Source organism: Aquila chrysaetos, chromosome 1 (genome assembly GCF_900496995.4).
Source record: "Aquila chrysaetos chrysaetos chromosome 1, bAquChr1.4, whole genome shotgun sequence".
Lineage (NCBI taxonomy): Eukaryota > Metazoa > Chordata > Aves > Accipitriformes > Accipitridae > Aquila > Aquila chrysaetos.
Window position 1 is genome coordinate 30,970,117 of NC_044004.1, and position 21,074 is coordinate 30,991,190.

At 43.2% G+C, this 21,074-nt stretch overlaps 1 protein-coding gene across 1 annotated transcript in view; it reads left to right on the top strand.

The window, feature by feature from the left end:
- The window catches only part of KIT (KIT proto-oncogene, receptor tyrosine kinase), a 59,713-nt gene that overhangs the window by 17,039 nt on the left and 21,600 nt on the right, over positions 1–21,074 (top strand). Inside the window, exons 2-7 of the mRNA XM_030023439.1 lie at positions 1,876–2,115; positions 6,308–6,586; positions 10,066–10,202; positions 12,901–13,060; positions 15,923–16,112; positions 16,820–16,935. Of these exons, the coding sequence (XP_029879299.1) occupies positions 1,876–2,115; positions 6,308–6,586; positions 10,066–10,202; positions 12,901–13,060; positions 15,923–16,112; positions 16,820–16,935 (1,122 nt within the window). The remainder of the gene's footprint in view (positions 1–1,875; positions 2,116–6,307; positions 6,587–10,065; positions 10,203–12,900; positions 13,061–15,922; positions 16,113–16,819; positions 16,936–21,074) is intronic.

Sequence of the window (21,074 nt, forward strand, 5' to 3'; positions counted from 1 at the left end):
TCTGAGGGGTTTGCAAATCAGAGGTCTCCTTGCCTCTACCCTGCTCTTAGGTGCCTCTATGTCCAGGGCAAAGGGTTTTTCCAGCTCTCCTACGTGCTGAGCCACTGCTGGCTGGGACCTGCGCTCCTCAGGCCTTGGACTTTCATTGTCCTTCTTTGAGCTGCTGTATCACAGCTCAGGCTTACACCTGCACTTTGAGGTAGCAGATTTGAAATTAAACGTGGGGGTTTTTTCTGCCTTTTTCTGGCAATTATTATTTCTAGGATGGTTGTTTATGGTTCAGTTATGGAAGCATATATGCAGGGTTAGTGGACCTCATGTGGAAAATTTCTGGTGGTGCTGGAAAAATGACTGCCTGTCGGGTTAGCACTGATAAATTTTAATCCGAGGGAGATGGGGCGAGAACAAGGGCTCCCTCCAAAACCCAGACCACAAACCAAGTAATTAGACTCTGCAGGTGGTCTGACTGTCCTTTGCTTCCTGCTCTGTGGTGGATTTGTCAGGAAGAGGAGCAGTTACCTGACCTGGTCTTAATCCAGTATATACCTTAAGAACAACTAAAGCTGTGAGATGAGTGATTTAAGTCTGGACTATATAACCACATCCCAACTAATTATCCGATTGTTTTGCTTGAACGTCTGTTGTTATCTGTGTGGGTAGGGAAATTCAGCCTCTGAGCGGAGCTGCAGAGTGTGTTTTTGAATGCAAGTAGTATTTTCAGTGGCATGACTCTGCTACTACATATGGATGTTGTACAATCTTGTACAACTGTTCTTCACATGAGAGGGACATTAGCTAACAGCATAGCTATTGTAAGCTAAGGATTGCTTGCAGGACTAAAGAGCTACTCTGAAAGGGGAAGGGTTTATTCCTGCAAGACGACCTCAATATTTGTGTATGTTCTTTTGATGTTCAAGTAGGTCCACAGTAGTAAGAATTTATCTGCTTTTCCAGCTATGAACTCCATTTTGTAGGTTCACTAAGATGTTCACATCAGGGGTATGCTAACTCAGCAACCCCTTGCTTGACTTACCTTAACAGTGGAGCCAGAGAAGCCTGAATGTGCTTCTTTCTCCAAGTACACAGTGTAAGTTGGGAAGCGGTTGGGAATTACAATTTGAAGCTGCTAATTTTACACATCTTTAGTTTCTGAGAACTTTTAAAAAGTTGTGTTATAGCATGTTCAGTGAAAAAGAGGCTGAGAGGTCATTTAGAGCAGCTTTGGTGACTGGGAGGTTGGTGCCTCAGTGAAACTAATTAGGTAGCGTTGGGATGGAAGCTTGAAGAACGTTTTCCATGAAATTTTTTGGAGGTAAGAAATGACAAATTAGCACTTCAACTAAAGAAATAAGCAAGTACGGAAAGCATGTGCTGATGCCTTCATTAAACTGGACATTTCTAATCTAAGAGTGTGAGTGGAGCTTCTGAATACATGAGGGAGCAGTTAAAAAAAGATAACTGTTGAGCAAGGAAAGTTTAGTTCTTGGCAACATACTGAGTAAATGACAAAGAATGATTAAAAGTGCTGCCATGTAGAATCAGGCTCATATGTTCTTGAATTTAATTTTTAAATAGCTTGGGTCTGTTCCCATTCAAAAGCCAAACCATTGCAGAAACTGGTGCATGTGAAACTAGTTTCAAGTGGTTTTTTAAAGACCAGTTTCCATCTGCAGTGGTTATTTGCTCTGTGTGCTGAAGGTCTTACAGGCCAAAAGGTGTCTGTAGAATTGCACAATGCCATTGCAGCTTTGTATTTTTAAGAAATAACTCCCAAAATATTAACTGCATATATACAACTATAAATAACAATTTTGCTGCAGGAAAAAAGAGAGTTCTATTCACAGGCATTGTATTTTGTGCTTTTTTTTTTTCCAGGTGGTTCACTGCCCCGTGAAGAATCTTCACTGGTTGTGAATAAAGGGCAGGAATTAAGGCTGAGGTGCAATGAGGATGGACCTGTGACTTGGAATTTCCAGAACTCGGACCCATCAGCAAAAGCAAGGAGTTCCAATGAGAAAGAGTGGTACACCAAAAATGCAACAGTCAGAGACATAGGCAGATACATATGCAAAAGCAACGGGAGTACTGTCACCTCTTTTTATGTTTTTGTTAAAGGTAAATATCAATGAAGGCATTATTTTTGCTTCTCCCCCCAGTTTCCCACACCCAAAATAATAGGACAGTAAATGGTGGAGAAGGGAATGAATTTGAGGTACAGAGGGAGAACACAGTCTGATAGAAGAAATATTCCCTGTCCATTAGAAAGAAAACTCACTCCCAGCTTTGCTTGCAATAGCCTTTGTCACCAGAGCAAACTTCTGGATGAGTTTCTCTTTACATCCCTGTTGTTTTGTGGTGAAATATACCTGAGCTCTCTTTCTAGAAGCTAGCCAAGTGACCTGAATCAGTTGTATGAGTCAGTTGTACTGTGAGGAAGCAAGCAGTATGTAGAAATGTCTTTTTAATTCCATGCCATCCATCAGTATGGAGTCATGTAAGGTTTGGCCCCAAGCTCTTGATTTATTGAGGCAGTTAGCTAAAGGATTTGGCTTTTCGAGGCTGCACTCTCAGGCTTAAGCCAGCAGGCAGCAATGATTCCTATGCCTCCAGTTCCTGATCTACCTGTGACTGATCAGAAATGTCTCAGATGGGAAAAAAATGCCTCTGCTCTGACACATCTTCACAGTCCTTTATTACCCTTCTTCTTTGTGCAGATTTCTTCTCTTTTGTTGGCTCCTGATCTATGGGTTCATCAGCTGCCCTCAAGCTGACGGTTTACCATGCCTGGCATTCCCTTTTCCTTTCCAAGGAAGACAGTTTGTCGTGGTTTGACCCCAGCCAGCAGCTAAGCACCACGCAGCCGCTCACTCACTCCCCCCCCCCACAGTGGGATGGGGGCAAGAATCGAAAAAAAGTAAAACTCTTGGGTTGAGATAAGAACAGTTTAATAGAACAGAAGGGAAGAAAATAATAATTATAATAATAACAATAATAAAATGACAATAATAATAATAAAAGGATTGGAATATACAAGTGATGCACAATGCAATTGCTCACCACCCACCGACCAACACCCAGTTAGTTCCCTGAGCAGCGATCCCTCCCACTCCCCCCAGTTTATATACTAGACATGATGTCACACGGTGTGGAATATCCCTTTGGCCAGTTTGGGTCAGCTGTCCTGGCCATGTCCCCTCCCAACTTCTTGTGCCCCTCCAGCCTTCTCACTGGCTGGGCATGAGAACCTGAAAAATCCTTGACTTAGTGTAAACACTACTTAGCAACAACTGAAAACATCAGTGTGTTATCAACATTCTTCTCATACTGAACCCAAAACATAACACTATACCAGCTACTAGGAAGACAATTAACTCTATACCAGCCGAAACCAGGACACAGTTATTTTGCTGCTTCTTCACATAGCTCTGGTGGTCTTTCTTCCCTGTTGATGGAAAAAAGTCCTACAACATCTGCTTTCTTGGAGACAGGATTCCTTGTCCAACAGGGGTTGTTTCAAAGAGCCTCCTGTGAACCCTGCCAGTCCTTTGAGAATTACTGCAAGGTTGTTCTCCAAGACAGGGAGGTACCAGCACAGCACAGCACAGCGAAGAGTATTTTCCCAAGGGAAGATATCTGACATAGTGGCCACACAATTTAAAGAGTGCTCCTTTAACCACTGCTGAGTTGTCCAAATAGCCATGCAGCTACCAGGGATGAGTTTTCTTGACCTTCTGTGTTCCTGTGAGACTATGACTAAAGGAAATCTGGCATGTATTTTACCTGTGTGTGACAAACATTGTTGACTTTATCTACCATGACTGTTTTCCTGAAGGTCATGGTACTTATCCCAGACAGCTGTGATCACAGAGCTGTTTGTGCCTTCCATTACGTGACTCCTTCGTCTCAGGATAGCAGGGAACGCTTCCACTGAGCATGATTACCAAAGCATCAGAGAAGTTGTGTGGCCCTCATGCAACAGATGTTAATTTCTTTGTCTTAATTGTGTGAAAAATGTGCAAGCTTCGCTTTGACAAGTTCCTGGCAGTAAAATAAGTATGTTTGTGAGGTGGGCCATCATTTTGCAATAGCCTGTGGCTTAATGACATCTTACATCACATTGAAGATGCTACCATGAGCTCAGCTGCTTGTGGGGTTGCCACAAGCAGCCCACACGCTTTCTGCTTGTAAAGCTGGGAATGAAGAGAGAACAGGACCAAGAACCTTGATCCTGCACAGTCCCAAGTGGCACATAAAATGGTGGCAGCTGTTTATCTCTTACATCCACCTGGATCTACTAAACAAATTTTCTATGCTTCTGTGACCAAGGATGACACAGTGTTGGCAGACTGCAGGCGCTTACCTCTTTCACCTTTCTGCTTTGGCAGAAGGTGCCTGTGTTTTGTCTATAGAAGCAGTTTGTGTCCCTATCCAAGCAAGTTTAGTGAAGATCAAGCTAGTTCAGACATCTACATAAGAGAGAAAAATCTCGATTTTAATCTCATGTCTTTTCTGACGCAAGCACACATCTTGTGTTGGAAACCTGAGGTATGCCCAGAAAGCAAGTGCTACCCAAGACGTACCTGGGGTGGAAAGCCGTGACGGGAAGAAGATGGCCATGAGCAGCCTTGTTTCTGCCTGGATTCCCTACAGCAAATCCTTTCATGTATTCTCACCCTGAGGTCTCCCTTCCAGAGGGGGATGGAAGATGGGAGGGGAGCACCTCAGCTATTCCGCTTACCCCAGCCAGGGCCTTCCCTGCGGTTTCAGCTGTTAGTGAAACAGGTCTTTGTTCCTTTCTTCTGTTTTCAAAAATGTCTTTTTTTTTTCCTGGGGAGCCATACTTTCTGCATAGCGAAGATGTCTTGGCTCTGTCCATATTGGAGAAAAAGTGGACTGAGAGGAAAGCAATCAGTTAAGTCTCTGTCAGCAGGGACATTTAGATGAGCTCTTCCAGTCCGTGCTCTTCCAGCTCAGGAGTGACAGCAACTCATAGTGTTTGTCTAAGTATCTCCATGTGCAAAACATCACACTTTGGTTCTGTTCAGGCATGCTTTACTTTTTCATTTGTTAGTAGTGTCCATCCACTAGGTCTAGACTGATGCTTCAAAGCTTTTAGTTTGTGGAAGCTTCTTGGGTAGCAGTATCAAACGAGGTTAAAACTATACCCTCACTCTAAGCTAGAAACCAGCCAGTAACTTCGTGTTCAGTGATGAGCACCCTTTGACTTAGCATTTCCTAATTGCTTACATAAATGTCCCATGCTTCATTTTCAGCCTAGTACTTCTTGTCTTAAACCAAATGCACATTGTCCATCATCTTAACCAAATTCTCTCAGGTTTTTTTGTTAAATCATGGTTTGTTGATCTCTAATCATTCAAGTTGTACGAAGGCAGTTTTCAAAAAAAGAAAGAAAACTTTTCCCTCTGTTTCTACATTTCTAATTCATGCTACTCTGTAGGGAGGGCAGATGGGAGCTGAAATAAACTTCTACGGAGTGTTTGTCACCACACCATCCTTTATTTTTGTGTTTGCTATTAATGGCCAGGTTCTTAGCATTTCAAGGTCATCACCTATCATGGGCTTCGACTTTTGTTGTAAAAGTGTTTTAAGTACTGTATGTTTGTGTGCTGTGGTGGCTGAGATGAAATGCTTTAGAAAAGGTACCTTGTGAAAGATTACATGATGATTTTTCAATCAGATATGCTGTTTGTATGCCCAGTTTTTTTCTAAGGAGGCTAAAAATAACTTCTGCTTTCAGGGAGGAGAGAGAGAGAGAGAAGTTGTTTGGTGCTTCCTCTGGTAGCAATGTGTGTTCATTTAGATTATGTATTTTACAGAAGTGAAAACCATAATTTAGGTGCTTTTCAACTTCCATTTGCTCATAAATTTCTTCAAAATCCTCCTGTGGGCATGAAACCTTACAGCCCTGCCACTAGCTAAAAGCAAATTACTTTTAATGGTCTGTGAAAATCTGTTTACTGTTGTTGGGGGTGGAGGGTGGAGGTTTTGGAGCTAAACAAGGCAAAAAAAAAATCCCCATCTCCAAATAAAAATGCAGTAGGATTATTTTTAGTGCACATGATTCTGTAGTGTGTCTGGTATTGAATGCTACTGCACATCTCCTGTTGTGCTGCTCTTTTAGGACAAAATTTAACGTCTCTTGGTAAACATGAATTGGGTAATACTCAGTTTTACTGGCTGAATGTAAAACTTTCTTTGATGTAAGTGCCCAATTGCAGAGTTGGGGTCATCAGAAGTTCCCTGTGCAATGTCAGCTTCTCTGACAGGTCTTTGCATTTCTTCACAGATCCAAACGTGCTCTTCCTTGTTGATTCTCTGATCTATGGAAAAGAAGACAGTGACATCCTGCTGGTGTGCCCACTAACAGATCCAGATGTTTCAAATTTCACGCTGAGAAAATGTGATGGAAAACGTCTCCCCAAAAATATGACGTTCATTCCCAATCCCCAGAAAGGCATCACTATAAAGAACGTACAGAGGTCGTTTAAGGGCTGCTACCAGTGCTTGGCCAAGCACAATGGAGTTGAGAAAATATCAGAGCACATTTTCCTGAATGTGAGGCCAGGTAACACAGGATTTTTGCCTTCTTGTAGAGCACCAGATTTTACCCTTCACCTCCTAGGAACTGGTGGGAAGTGCTGTGAAGCCTCACCTTGTGTCCTGACCTTGTCATGGGGAGGCTGGAGGTGGCAGTCTCCTCTGGAGGCTTTTGGAGTCTTCTTCTACTCAAAGCCAGAGGTGCTTGCACACCAGGGGATTGCTCTGGGGTGCCTGCGGCTGCTGCAGGCTGTCCAAAGGAAGGTGGTGGACTTAGAAAACTTGTTTTGGGCAAGTTGTGTCAGGGTGCAGGTTGATCTCGTGGCACTTGGCTTGTGGCTGTGCTGAGCAGGTTTGGCCACGATCACTTTTGTCTTCTGTTCTGGTGATTTCCAGGTGTTTTTTTCACCATTTCAAGAAATGTGGGTTGTGCAGTTAAACTTTGAGGACAAACCAGCGCCATGAGGTTTGAACAGGTTTGTGCAGGAAAGGTGGAGATTTGGATGCCTTACTTACATGTCTGTTGCCCGCAAGTGACAGCAGGAGAAACTGATTGATGACATTAAAGAAGAGAGATTCAGTGGAGGAGCAGAGCTTGGGGGAGCAGAGAGCCCTTGTTTGTCTCCGTCTTCATGAGTGAGGATGGTCACAACAGCAACAACGTGCCCAGATCATGATGAGGAGTGTGTTGTGGCTGAGCTGCCAGATGCAACACTTAGCTCTGGAAACCTGTTGATGACCCCCTACCTTTGACCTTCACGCGCCCTTGTGCCCTAGGGTTGGGTGGTTAAGTGGGTTTGGGAAGGAGGAGAAGCCCGATGGCTGGGCGTGCAGGACATTACGGGCTGATTTTGTCTGGGCAGTTCGGAGCCTAGGGTTACCCCGCGTGTCGTTCATCCGCTGCATGAATACCCGGGAGAGAAGCGGAGGGAGCGGTTCAGCAAGCCGGGCTGTCTCAGCGCTTCCTGAGGGGCGAGTAAGTGAGTTTGTTCCCCACGTAGCTGTGGGTCTCTTTGAACGAAGTAACCCCTGGCTGCAGCTGGGAGCGTGTCTCCGCTCAGGCGTGTGCGCAGCGCGAAGGCTGCGGTGAGGTCTGGCGAGGGAGCATCCCCCGTCCGTGCGCACGCGTGAGACCGCGCGCCCGGAGTTTGTGTTGGCGGCCGCGGCATTTCTGTCCGCGCGGCCGAGGCGTCCCATGGGGCTTTTTTGTTGTCGAAGGGAGAGCGGCGGGTGGGGGCTGCGTGGGTTGGCTTTGTGCTTTCAGAGGCAGCCAGCCGCCAGCGGTGCCATCGCAGCGGTGCCGCCGAGGCTGCTGCTGGAGAAGGGGGTGCACGGCTCGGGCCGGCGCGCGTCCCCCCCGCCGCCTGTTTTGTGCCAGGCGTTGGGAGCCGAGGCCAGGCCGCCGCCGGCAGCCCCCCTCGTGCTGGTGAGGGAGGGCTGCCCCGTGGCGTGATGAGGGGACGCGTTGGTGTTTGCTCCGGGGCTGGGGCTGTGTGACCTGCCCGGTGCCGTGCTCCTCGGTGGCGGGGCACGGGGTGGGCAGCCGGGGCCATCTCAAGTGCTGTAGCAAATTGAAGCAGTCTTTTTCCTGGTGTTTTGGACACTCTGATACAGTGAATTTTAATGAATAATAAATTTCAATTAATGAGAAGAGAACAAAGGTTTAATCTGGCATTCTCTTTTGATGACAAAAATCAAGTCCGTTCTTGCTGTCTTTCTTGTTTGTTCTGTAACGAGTTTTTTTTTCAACTGTTTTTTCAGTGATGGCCAAAGAAAGCAAGCAGTTGATTAACATAGCTGACAATTCTCTGACATAGGAGAGTGCAAGTTGTAGTATTGGACTATTTCATTTTTTTTATGGGATAAAAGTCTGCACTTTCTTGATGGAGTGGTGACTTCAGATGGGAGGGTGCTGACCTGGCATCCATCACCAGTGGCCCACTTATGGTGGGCAGCCGTAGGTGACCGATGGGACCTGGGTGCTCTGCCCACGTTCTCCATCTGGGGGAAGCGTGCAGTAAGTGGAAGCATCTGCTGAAGGCCATCAGCAGCAAAGCAGCATTGTCATCCTCGGTGTTAATTACCGTGCTGTAGTGTTTGGTCGTTACTAAGTTCACCAGGTAAAACTCCCACTTTCTCCTTGGCTGAAGGTTTAAGTGCAAGACCCTTTGGTGGGCAATGTTTTTGTAATCGTAACTGTGGCACTCAGACCCCCAGGCCTGAGCTTCTAGTGCAGAAGGACAGAAGAGGCATCCATGAAACAGCGAGCTGTGCAGGCGTACTCAGACATACACCAGCCCTGCTACAATAGCACAGGGAGTGTTTATGTCCAGCCCTTCTCAAAACAATGAGGCGCTTTATGGCCTTACGGCTTTTTTTTTTGGTTGTCCGTAGATCTTTCTGGTGGGTGAGAGCACAGCACGCCTTCTGCACTGGCTTCCTCCTGTCTCTTGGGTACTGCTGAATGCCGGGGGGGGATTTTTATGTGAGCCTTTATATCTGAAGAGAGCAAACATGTTTCTTTGTTCTCTTTCATAGCCGCTTACAGCACCATGAGGAAAACATTATTGTTAAAGTATGAATGGCTGAAAAGCATTGCGTTTTCCTAAGTTTCGTATAATTTACCTAAGACAACTACAAAGCCTGTGTCAGAGGCAGGAAGAGAGTCTGGAAGACCTTATCTGATATATGTTGCATTCACGGTTTGAAAGTCAGTCTTCCTGCGTAAAAGCCCTAGTGGGAAGTTCACTGGAGTCTCATAAATGAGGAAAATTTGAATAAAGGATGAAGAAAACAGAGAAAAATCTGTGGAGGGAACAGAGGAAGAGCTTTGCAGAGATAAGAGACACATAGTCCTCAGATATACTTGACTGTTGACAGAAGACACCCTGAAGAAGAACAGGGATACAGCTAGCCCACAGCTGCTTGTAACCACCTACCTCTTGGGTGACAAACTTGTCCACGGTCTTGACTCCAGCCACCTCTGTGAACCATTACCGTGAGCAGAAGTTGTGGTGCTTTCAGGGGCAGGTGTGCTGAAGTCCTTGAGCTGTACCTGTCCTTCCTAGACTGTCCATCAGGGGCTTTTCAGGGATGTATCAGACAGTACTTCGTGTCTGCTGTAGTATTTTGTAATTAAAAGTTGCAGTTAATGCTAGGCTGCGGTTCTTCAGTGGCTGATCCTCACTGTGTTTTCGGTTCCAGAGTGCAACTTTTTAATCGCTGTCATGGAATGAGTCATCTCATTGATGGTTCAACATCGTTCAAGTTTCTTTGTGCAAGTTGCTATGCTCTAACAAGTATTATCTAACTTTAAGTGTAATTTGAAGGGAGATTGAAGCAGTAATGTGCTTGTTGTAAAGGAACAACTGTGTAGTATGTTAAAGAAATTTTAATACCTCTCAGAGGCCTGAAATTTTATTGGAAAGTTTATGACTGTTGCTTTTTATCCCCCCTTGGAAGCTCTGCAGCTAAGGAAAAGTAACGCACTTCTAAATTATTTTCCAGTTCACAAAACTCTTCCCGTCATCACCTTATCCAAAAGCTACGAGCTTCTCAAGGAAGGGGAAGAATTTGAAGTTACATGCATAATCACGGATGTGGATAGCAGCGTACAAGCTAGTTGGATTTCTCACAAAAGTGGGGTGAGTTCCTTTAATTGTATCATTGTATGCCTCAGCACAGTACACAAACTCTGTAGACATTCACGTGCTTGACTTGGATACCTGATGCTATATCAGTTTGGATTTGTTGCATTTCCAAAGGTCCTGCATCCCAGAGACTGGTGAGGGGCCAGCAACAACTGTCCCATGCCCATGCGGATGGCTGGGAGGAAAAGCATCTGCATGGGCTTCTCTTCCCAAACAGAAATTAAAATTAGGCTTTTCAGTGTGAAGTTTAGGTGACCTCTGTTGGGCTGCCTAAATACGGAAGCACGGAGTGCCTACACATCACATTGCAATCAATGGGAGCTGCAAATATCAACACATGGACTGCAAATTACATATTCTAGTCGTTATCATTAACAGTAAAATACCTGCTAATTAGCATGGGATTGTGTGTGACAGGAATAGTAGTAAGCATTCACAGGAATGATTAATTCATTTAAATTACATGGTGTGCCTTACTAACTGGCAAAGTTCTGAAAGATGAACCAGTGAACTGGCTTCTGTCTGTACTGATAGATGAAGGTTCTGCCTGGCATCACCAAATTAAATTATTGGCCCGCTAAGTGCTCCAGGAGAGTATGTTACTGGCAGCACAGTTATTTTGCAGACAAGGGGCAGAGAGATCCCCTCCCCTGGTCAGCCAACATACTGCCAGCTCTGCCTTTGAAACGAGCAGCAGGCACTGGGTTGTTTTTAAGGATGCTTCTTGGTCTTCTGGGTATACCCTGAAATTTAAATTAATTAAAAGCCCTTGGGAAGACCTGTTAGTAACTCCTGCTGTATATGCTCCTATGCTAATTGGCTGTTCTTTTACTGCTAATGGTAGTGACCAGAATACATAATTCGCAGTCCATGTATGTATGGAAAAAAGGCTTCTGTGATGTTGTGATGTTTGGCTAAATCACATCTCCTCAGACAGATAGTGAACGGGAGGCCCGTTCCCTGGGGCCAGGCATGCCATGCTTAGCTAATCCACTGGCTGTGGCAGAGCTGCTCTCGCTAAGTGTGTGCCGCTTCAGAAATCCCACCTCGCAGCTCCGAAGGTTGAGGAGGTCTAAATGACATGAAGGCAGCGTGGGACATGCAGATGGGGCTTTTGGTCCTGTGCCAAGGTCAACTGCAGGTCCTTCATCTGAGAACTTCATTTCTTCTCTCGTTCTCCTCCCTTTTCTTTGTTACAGTGTGATGAAATCAGGGCATTCCCTTAAGTTTTTGTGCTTTATCACTTTTCATTTTATGAGTAAAAGCTACGAGGAAAATATTTTTGACCAAATAAGTTTGACCTTTCTGTCCTTTCTGGTAAATAGCAGGGTATGCTATCTTTTAAATATTGACTATCAAATTAAATTTTGTCCTGAAACAGAATACATAAAATTCATGTGTAAATAGATGCAGAATTATGTTTTGTCCTGAATAGGTGGGAGGGAAAAAACCCAAACCAGTTTTTCCTTGTATGACTGAAGTTATCACCGCTTTTGAAAATTAGGAGACTTGTTATAAGCAAGCACATCCATACAGAACAAACTTCTATCTGTGATTATTATAGTTCAGGAGGAAGCAAAATTGCATTGAGAAGATTAAATTTATCTAGAAGCTCTTGGAACCTCCAAGAATTGAAATCATTGTACTAGAAAATCATTAAAAGTCCAGGTCTGCATTTGGATTAATCGATGTAAATTTATCTGTCTTTCCAACCACACTGAGCATTCTCACAGAAACTGAAGTCAACACCTCAAAGCATTTATTTTTGCTATGCATACAGAGGCTTAGAGTCATGATATACTTAATGCTTTGAAAAAAGAATGAAGTTTCCAGTTGCCTTTAAGATTAATAAATCTAGATTGCTATGGACCAAGAATCAGAGTGGGTACCAGAGGAAGGATGCTGTGTAAAGCCTGCTGCCTGCAGGTCTTTCTGCAGTATGGCTGTAATCAGGAGATGCTGCGGACTCAGGTCTTAGAGCAACCCAGTTTAAAATGAAGTTCCGGCACCTTAAATTCTGTCTAGTTGTTCAATGGGAAGCATTGCAACCATTAGAGACTTCGGTGATTTTTAGGCACCACTTGAGTGGTGAACCACACATCAGAGTTGCAATGACTTTTTACAATAGCTGCAGCTTCTGAGCATTAGGAAAGTCAAGACCCAGTGGTCACTTTGCATCAAGCCCTACAGCTAGAAGGGTTGCTAGTACAAGTAAAACCTTCTCTTGGTTCCTCACGTTCATCAGCATTAGAAATGTAGCCCGAGTGAGCTGGGTATGACCTTGAGCACAATACTCTTTTCTTCATATGATTGAAACATTTGAAGAAATTAGAGTTTGAGCTTTGTGGCTTGGGGTGGTCTCTCCAGTTGGCGCTCTCGGGGGAGGTGAACACACACATATGCACACATGCCTGCACACACACACAGTTCAGTGGAGCTTGAGGAGGACAAAAATAAAGAATAAGGGGAGGGTATGGGACTTAGGAGAGGACATTATCTCCCAAAGACAGCTGATCATACACTTGTTTTGCATGGAGAGATTCTAGTGACAGGTTTGTCGTGCTGGCTTATTATTCCGGTTTAAAGTTATGAATATTAATATAGCAAAGTTATAATTACTTCTATTTTTAATTTATCTAGGAAAGATGCTGCATACACAGTGTTTTAGATGTTAATTGTTTTTTACCGACAGATTGTTACAAGCAAAAGCAGAAATTTGGGTGATTATGGATACGAAAGGAAATTAACATTGAACATCCGTTCAGTGGGAGTTAATGATTCTGGAGAATTCACATGCCAAGCAGAAAACCCTTTTGGAAAAACCAATGCCACAGTAACCTTGAAAGCACTAGGTAAATAGTTCCTGTAGAAATCTTAACATCTCTAAGAGTGGGAGGTGGAAAGTGAGAACACTGGGGAGCCTTCTCTTTCATCTCTTTCCTTTCCCCCAAACTTCAATGAGCAAAGTTGCTTTATTAAAAGGTTATTGCTGACTGGTACCATATGGGATGGCTCAGGAAGTGTTGTGGTGTGTATGACCACTTTAATTTCTATAACCCTTTGCATGTTGTTGGAATGTGATATTAGAACAACCACCCAACCGTGTTTCCATCTCTCTGGTTTGTCTCATCCTTCCAGGTTTAATTTTAAATTAAATCCAGTCTTAACAAAGCAATTAATTTACCTTTGCCTGGTACTATCCCTATGCTTAAGTAATTTGGCAGCAGAAGCACAAAGCGTATCTTTAATACCTGCCTTCCAAGCATGGGAAATTTTGCTGACATCGGCATGTCAATGTTTTTTACGTAGAAGCTATACATGTACCTCTGTTTAAAATAATGCTGTGAGGAACATTGCAGTGTGCATAGTCAGCATGAAATTGTTCCGGGCCTCACCCCCGTGGTAAACCCACTATCCATCACTTCCACAGGTTTTGGATTGTGTCCCTTAACAGTGAGCAAACTGTCTGCCTCCTCTTGTTTAATAACAGACTCGTTTAGAGTCTACTGTATATTAACTTGGGTGACAGACAGTGCCTTTTGAATTTTAAAGCTGCTGAAACCTGCTAATTCAATAAATTAAGGACAATTAAGGACATGTTGGTATAGTTAATAATATAATTCTGAAGAAGTCTGCGTAGTTGGCTTCAACTGTTTCAGTTCCTTACCATTCAAGGGTGTAGTAACTGAGGGAAGTGTAGCCTTGCATCCTTTTTCCTTTTCAGATCTGTTTTTCTGTTGCACAGATACTCCTGCAATATTCCTTGTTTTGCTTTCTTTGGTAACTTAAAGAAAACAGAAGTGTTTGACCTGTGTGGGTCAGATCTTCAGCAGAGTGGCAGAGGTTTGAATGCCCTTAACCTTGCTCTGCCATTCGAGGGGGTAGGGTTCATAAGGACAGGGATGTTTTCCTCTTTTTTTTTACAGGAGAGACTAAATTCATATGTAAAAGAGTGAAACAGTGTGAAGTATGAAAGAAAATCTTTCCCCCAAGAGGAACAATATGAAAGCTTTTATTGTAAGAGGAGGGAAGTTCTTAACTACAGAAATTCTTAGGACTACTACGTATGCAAATGTGGCTTTAAAAAGAATTGACTTTGGAAGGTCTGGGGACTAAAATAGAGCATGACATTATAAAAAGTAGATAATAAAGTAACAAGTTTGTATTTAGTAAAATGCAAAGTTTGTATTTAATAAAAAATGCCAGAGAAAAGCTGGAATCTTTCCTTTTCAAGATACTTCCCCCCCCCCCCCCCCCCCCCCAATTTGACTGAAAATAAACTCTGGCTTCTGGATGCCTTTCACCATTCATTGTCAAACTGACTACATTTACCTGAATTGTGCCAGCTCCCAGGGTCCTGGGAAGTGATGTATGGTGTGTACTGGAGAGATCCTGGGATTGTATCAGATACTAAATAGTGTGGCTTTAACGTTAGCCAAAAAGGTTACAAAAAATAATGGGTATTTTTGGTAATTTTCCCAATTACTTTTTTTAACAGTTAATTTATCTAAATGTAAACAGTTTCTAAAACTGCATTTTGGGGACTGATAGTGCAATCATAAAATTTTATTTGCAGGTTCTTGGGTCCGATTTTGAATCTAAGTTGCATAGGGGATCCTGTATTTATGCAGAAAATAGAAAAAAGCTCTGCGAAGTAACTAAAAATCTTTAGTTTCCAGATTTAAAACCTTTTTCTCTTTTCTAGCGATGGAGAGCATTTTAGAGCATACCTGCCTGCTGCGAGTTTACTTCATCCTTTCTTCTCCAAAGCATCTGTCAAGTGCTCTGGCAGCTCCATATGCTTTCACCAAGCCCCGCTGGCTCTGGTTTTCCGGAGCTCAGGTGCCCAGCTGGCCACAGCAGTTTGATTACTAGAAAGTGAGAAGAAGCAGGGATCAGAGATTGACTTTTGGTCTATATTCAAGCTCTCTCAGTAAATGTGTTTCCTTGTAATTGCAATCTGCCTGTCAAACTGATAATTCCCGTATGAATTTGTGTAATAGGACTGAAAAATTTGCCTTTTCAAAGTGAATAATCCTGAAGCTGATGAGTTTATTAATGAAATTAAAATCACTGCGGTAAGGATGCTGCTCCACGTGATATTTTGGAGCGGAACTGCACAATGATAAATGGTATCTGCCAAATAAAAGATTAAGACCCAGCAGTGGATTCACAGAAATGCCTTAGTTTAAGACAATTGGTATCCAGGCCTGTGGACTTAGCACATTTTTCTCTAATTACAGTTTTCAATAGCTTCATTTGTAATGTTGGTCTTAATTACACTTGACAAAGAAACCTTAAATACTCTAGTATATTGTCATAAATTATCAATTGATCTTGCTTTTTTCTTAGTGTTTCTTTTGTACCAGACAGTTAGCAACTCCGATTTTTGGAAAAATGTAAATACTTGAGTAGAATCAAAGACGTGCTTGCATTTTTCCAAAAGCAAATAGGGTATATTTATCACCAGAAGACGGAATTATTTCTGTTAAGGCACTCAGGGCTCCCTTAAGTCCTGTGCCTCATTGCTATATATAGCTAGTGGCCTTGGTTATGGCAGGTGAGGGTTCAAGTTCTGCTTTGTAGATAAGGTTTCCTGTTTCACAGTTGGATGTTTGATCACTGATCTTGAAGTAGTCTTAAGTGTGGTTAGAGCCCTGACAATCTTCTAAATGGCCCTGAAATTGTTTTTCTTCTCCTCTTATGGCCGTCAGCTAAAGGATTTGTCCGTTTGTTTGCAACAATGAATACCACAATAGATATAAATGCAGGACAAAATGGAAATTTAACAGTTGAATATGAGGCATATCCAAAACCGAAGGAAGAAGTCTGGACGTACATGAACGAAACATTACAGAATTCATCAGACCATTATGTCAAGTTCAAGACTGTGGGCAATAACAGGTAATAAGAGTGACTGTAAGTGCTATCGATTTCACTTTGGAACAGCAAACTAGAGTCTGCTCTGGAAAGAGGAAAGTGGAGATGGTGAGAAAATTGTGATTATAAAAGATCTTGTAGTACGCGTGGCTTACCACAGTAACTGGTGCAAAGTCTGCTAACCTAGATTTGGAATAGCATTGAGCTAACCACACCACCTGAGGACCAGTGTGCCACATACTCACGACTCACCTACAAGATGCCATTCCTGCCCAATAAGCAAAAATAAGAATTTAAAGTTGTCTGTGTGCGGAGACTCCCTCTACCACCACAGCAGAGCCCAATGCTCTGGACAAAAGCTTACGCTTTTTCTTCTGCTGTGCACCGTTCTTTCCTGAGCCCTGGTCCTCCAAAAATCCAGTGAAGCACCTAGCACGTGTGGCCTGGGTTGTGTATCTGGGTTCCTTCCTCAGCGAGAAAAGGAGCAGTGGTCTGAGCAGGGTGCTGAGCTGTCACCCGGGCACACATTCTAACACCCTGGTGTTAGAAGTGGCAAAACTCTTGGATGCTGTAGTCCAAGGGCAGTTGTAATGCAAGATAAGAGTGTCCACATGGACAGCGTCTGCAGAAGATGACAGCACGCTAATAATTCACTCCTTAGCTTCCACGCATCAATTGTCTGTTCACCGCAAGTTGTGAGGATCAGTAATGCTTAATTTTTTTCTTTACAGTTATACAAGTGAACTTCACCTTACCCGATTAAAAGGAACAGAAGGAGGCATTTACACATTTTTTGTGTCCAATTCTGATGCCAGCTCCTCTGTAACATTTAATGTCTATGTGAAAAGTAAGTAAAGTGAACAGTCTGAAATATTTCATTATCACAGTCATTGTATTTTATACAACATAATGTATGCACAAGATGTCACAGTGTGGTTCAGCATATGAGAGGCTTTCTGAAGTGAAGCACATGCTGGAAAACTATTTAAATGTCAAGATATAAAAGTGCAGAGTACTTACACAAATCCACCTACTATCCAGCATGACCTTACATTCTAGCGAATGTATTCCAGAGGTTACCAGAGAGCAGCTAGATAGTTTATACAGGAAAAAAGCTGTAGCACCTGGAAGCACGATCTCAAAAATAAGCATGTACCATAAACCTTTGATAATTTAAGGTGGAGCAGGATATACAGGGATTATAATTTGCATTTTTGGCAACCAAGTTAAGCTATTAATTGTCTTTCATTTGTTTGAGTTGGATGCAGAATTTGAAAGCTTGTCAGGAGAATTACTCACTTGTGGCTTTTGGCATCTAAATACTTCTGTATAATAATATAGATCACCATTGTTTTAGAGAAACTGCATAGCTTTACAGACGTGTGTGCTGTCATCTTCGGGACATGCTTGTTAAAAAAGAGCATCGGTCTCAGTTCCAAACAGTGTTCTTCAAGACAAAAGCTAAACTTCAAAATGAATTCAATTAAATCTTCAGCAAACCCTGTCCTTCTTAGCAGAGCCATCCTGTTAGAGCGTTTCATGCTCTCAGCAGACAAATATTGGCAGCTGCTAAAGGCCAAGCTTAAGGAAAATTAAACCAGGAGGGAACTGCAGGCAAATGGGAGAAACTAAGGTGAGGTAGACAATGATGCCTTCAAGCCCAGCAGGAGGAACTGTATAGAAAGTGGGTGAATGTGCTGCAAATACAGTTCTGTCTTGCTGCTCTGCTTCTCCAGGCATAGGTTTATGCAGAGGACTGTTGAGACTTCCACAAATGCCCCAAATCCTAGATGTTAATTTCTGAATTCTTCTTATTTATCACTGAACATCAACATTTGTAGTGTCACTATTAGCAATGCCATAGTTCGGGTCTAGAAATGTCACTTGGACTCCTTTCAGCTTCCTTCATCTGTGAATGTTGTCATTTGTATTCTTGTGCCTTTTCCATTTCCTAGCTGTGATTTCTGAGATGAGGGCACTGGCAACCTCAGATGTCCTTTGCCTCCGTGGATGAGTGTGGGTCACAGTCACAAGGGATAATTCTACTATTTTACAGATTAGCGGAGCAAATTGTTGAGCCAGAAGTTTAATTTCTGGGAAGGAATGGGAGAAATTGCAGGTTGCCTGTGGAACTGTCAGTTCACACAAGGCTGGATGGTGGTTTTGACGTGCAGCATCATATGTGTGCTTGGAGCGAGGGGCTGTTCATGGTCCTCCCAGCTCTCCCAAGCTCTGCAGGCTGCTTGGGAGCAGTCTGGGCACAAGAACTAAAAAAAAAACCAACCCACAGTTTTTTCATCATCAGGTGTCAGTTCTTGGTGCAGAGCTCCATGTTGCCGCTTTTGAGGAACGTGCTGTTTGATAAAAGCTGAAAATCCCTGTAGATCATGGTTAGGAAGTCAGACAAGGAAGACCATGGTGAAGCAGGATGGCCAAGGCAAGAGAGAGCATACGGTTTAGTTTTTCTGAATGGCTTGTCCATACAACCAGCAGTATGCAAGTCTTCTTCCCTCTTGCTTCAACTACTGGTCTTGTAAGTAGTAAGATCAGTCTTGGGATGCAATGAGGACATTTAAGCAGTCTCAAGAGCTCACGTTACCATGCGCTCTGGCCCTGGGTGGACTGCAGCCATTGCCGAAGCAGATGGATTTGGCACACTTGACTCAAAAAGAGTTTCTTTTGGCATTTAGACTAAGCTCCTGCAAATATTTTTTTGTTTGGAAAAGAGGAGGTGAAATAGATTGATCCTTCTAGGGGCTTGGTTTTAGGAAGACTGACCTGTTTTCAGTGGCTTGTAAAATGCTCATCATTTAGGTATGAAACACAAACTGCACGACAACGTACCATAGTATTTGATGTAGCAGAGTAACTGCCAAAGGTGAGTCGTGTGGGTGGGTCAGATCCTGATCTAATGGTGCATCCTGACCTGGCATTGTTGTCAGCGGGGATTTCACATAAATTGCTGAGATGTAGCTCATGATGTTTACACATCTAGCTTGGGCAAGTAATCAGCAGAAAGTAATCAAACAGGTAAAACAGGATTCATAATCAGGAGAATGTCTTCACATAAACAAAAATCGATGCTGAAGCATTTGCTGAAAGGAGTGAAAAGCCCAGTGTAGAAATACTTACCTTGGATTTAAACACATTTAGCAATTGCATATGCTAATCTGAAACAATACTAAATTGCTTCAAAAAAAAAAAAGTAGTAATTCATAGTAAATGTGACATGAAGTAAGGAAGGAAGGAGCTCTGAAATTAGGAGCCAAAAAGAAAATTACAACTTGACAAGCAGCATGCTGAACTAAGTTACAATTAAGAAATTGTAGAAATCTCCAGAGTGGCAAGGTACAGCATGTCTAGCAATTAGTAGAGGAATCTTCCAACTAGTTTGTGATTTTAGTGAAAAATAATATCTGGGCATAATTATAGTCAACAAAATATTATCTATGCAGTTGGGGCTCATGCTGCAAACAGAAAACTGGTCACATGAAGCCAAGCTCAGCGGTTTTCCTGTCATTGGACTATGCAGTGAACAAATGAGGAGTCACCATGATATCATAAAAAGATTTGTTCCAATCCAGAAAATGTAGCTCCAGGAGGAAAGCCCTCTCTCTTTGACTGTGATGACAGACAATACCTATTAAGTGTTACTTTTTAGACATTTACTTTGTTAACGATGAAGAAAAGGAAATCAGTAATAGAAAGCAATTAAATGCATGATGTTATTATACAGAGTATTGAATTAAAATAGGAATGACCTCTTATAAATCATCTTTGATACATTCAGAATCAACATTAATAAAAGCTGAAAAGCAGTTAATAGACTTAGTGAAATTAGAAGTTGAAGACATCTAATGACTGATTATGGAAGGCAATATGCATATATGACGAGCAATTTAATGAAACATTAAATATTTAAAGGGTTAAAGCCAAAACAGTAAGCAAAGTCTAATCATTAAGAGTGTGTCTGATGCGAGGGGTAATTAGGCAGTGAAAGTCATAAAATCTAGCACAGTAAAATCTCTTTTAAAAAGAAGATGCTCGGTGACAGCTTGGCATCTGTTAGCGAAAGCCAGTCCGTCTTTGCTCCAGCATCCCCTGGAGCACCTACGCTGGTGGGTGAGGAAGATGCTCTCGCTGCCAGAAAGGGGTGCAGGGGCCGAGACGCGCGCGTGGCCCGAGCCGGCAAACGGCACAGCCCAGGGGGACGGCAGTGGCAGCCGCCTCCGTCCCCTCGGGTACTGCCTGCGGGGGACTCTTTGCAGCCGCAAGTGAAACGCATCCCTTAGTTTCTCTGAGCCGGAGAGGCTTGGGAGCCCTCCGTTCTGGTGGGGAGATGCTGATCGCGCTAATCGCCACATCAAAGCACTTCGGCAGGCACATCACGGGTAAAGCTGCTCTCAGGTCGGCGGTTCTTGGGAGGCTGCTGACGGCATGCTCAGCTTCCCATGGCACCAGGGCTGGACCACTCCGCCCGGGCTGCTGGAGGCGTTAACCCTGCGCGGCATCTCGTCTCCCTCTGCTGCTGCAGGATGAGTCCCCGTGGACTCGTGGCCATGTAGACAGGCTTTTATCGCACTAGGTTTTTACAGCGGAAAAAGCCTGACTACGTGGGCATTTTTGTTTCCCTCACTCAAAATCGGAAGTTGGTAGATGCAGCCCAACTCTGGCACAATATTTTTTTCAGGGCTTAATGTTCATATCCCTTTTATATTTGATTTTTTCATTTCTTTCATTTCTTGAGTTACATTGTGTTGTAACGTTGCCTAAAACGTAGCATATACCTAAACAAATGGCACATGGGTAGTAGATTAGCTAATTACAATTTCACAATCCAGCCATTTTGGTAGGAGTTTCGGAAATGTGACTTATGTGTATTCCATGAGACTGACGCTGGGTGAAATGCTGTGCACTGTCAAAAAGTTCCTCACCAAATGAGTAATGCTGAAAATCCGTCTCAACATTTTGCAACAATGTTTGGTT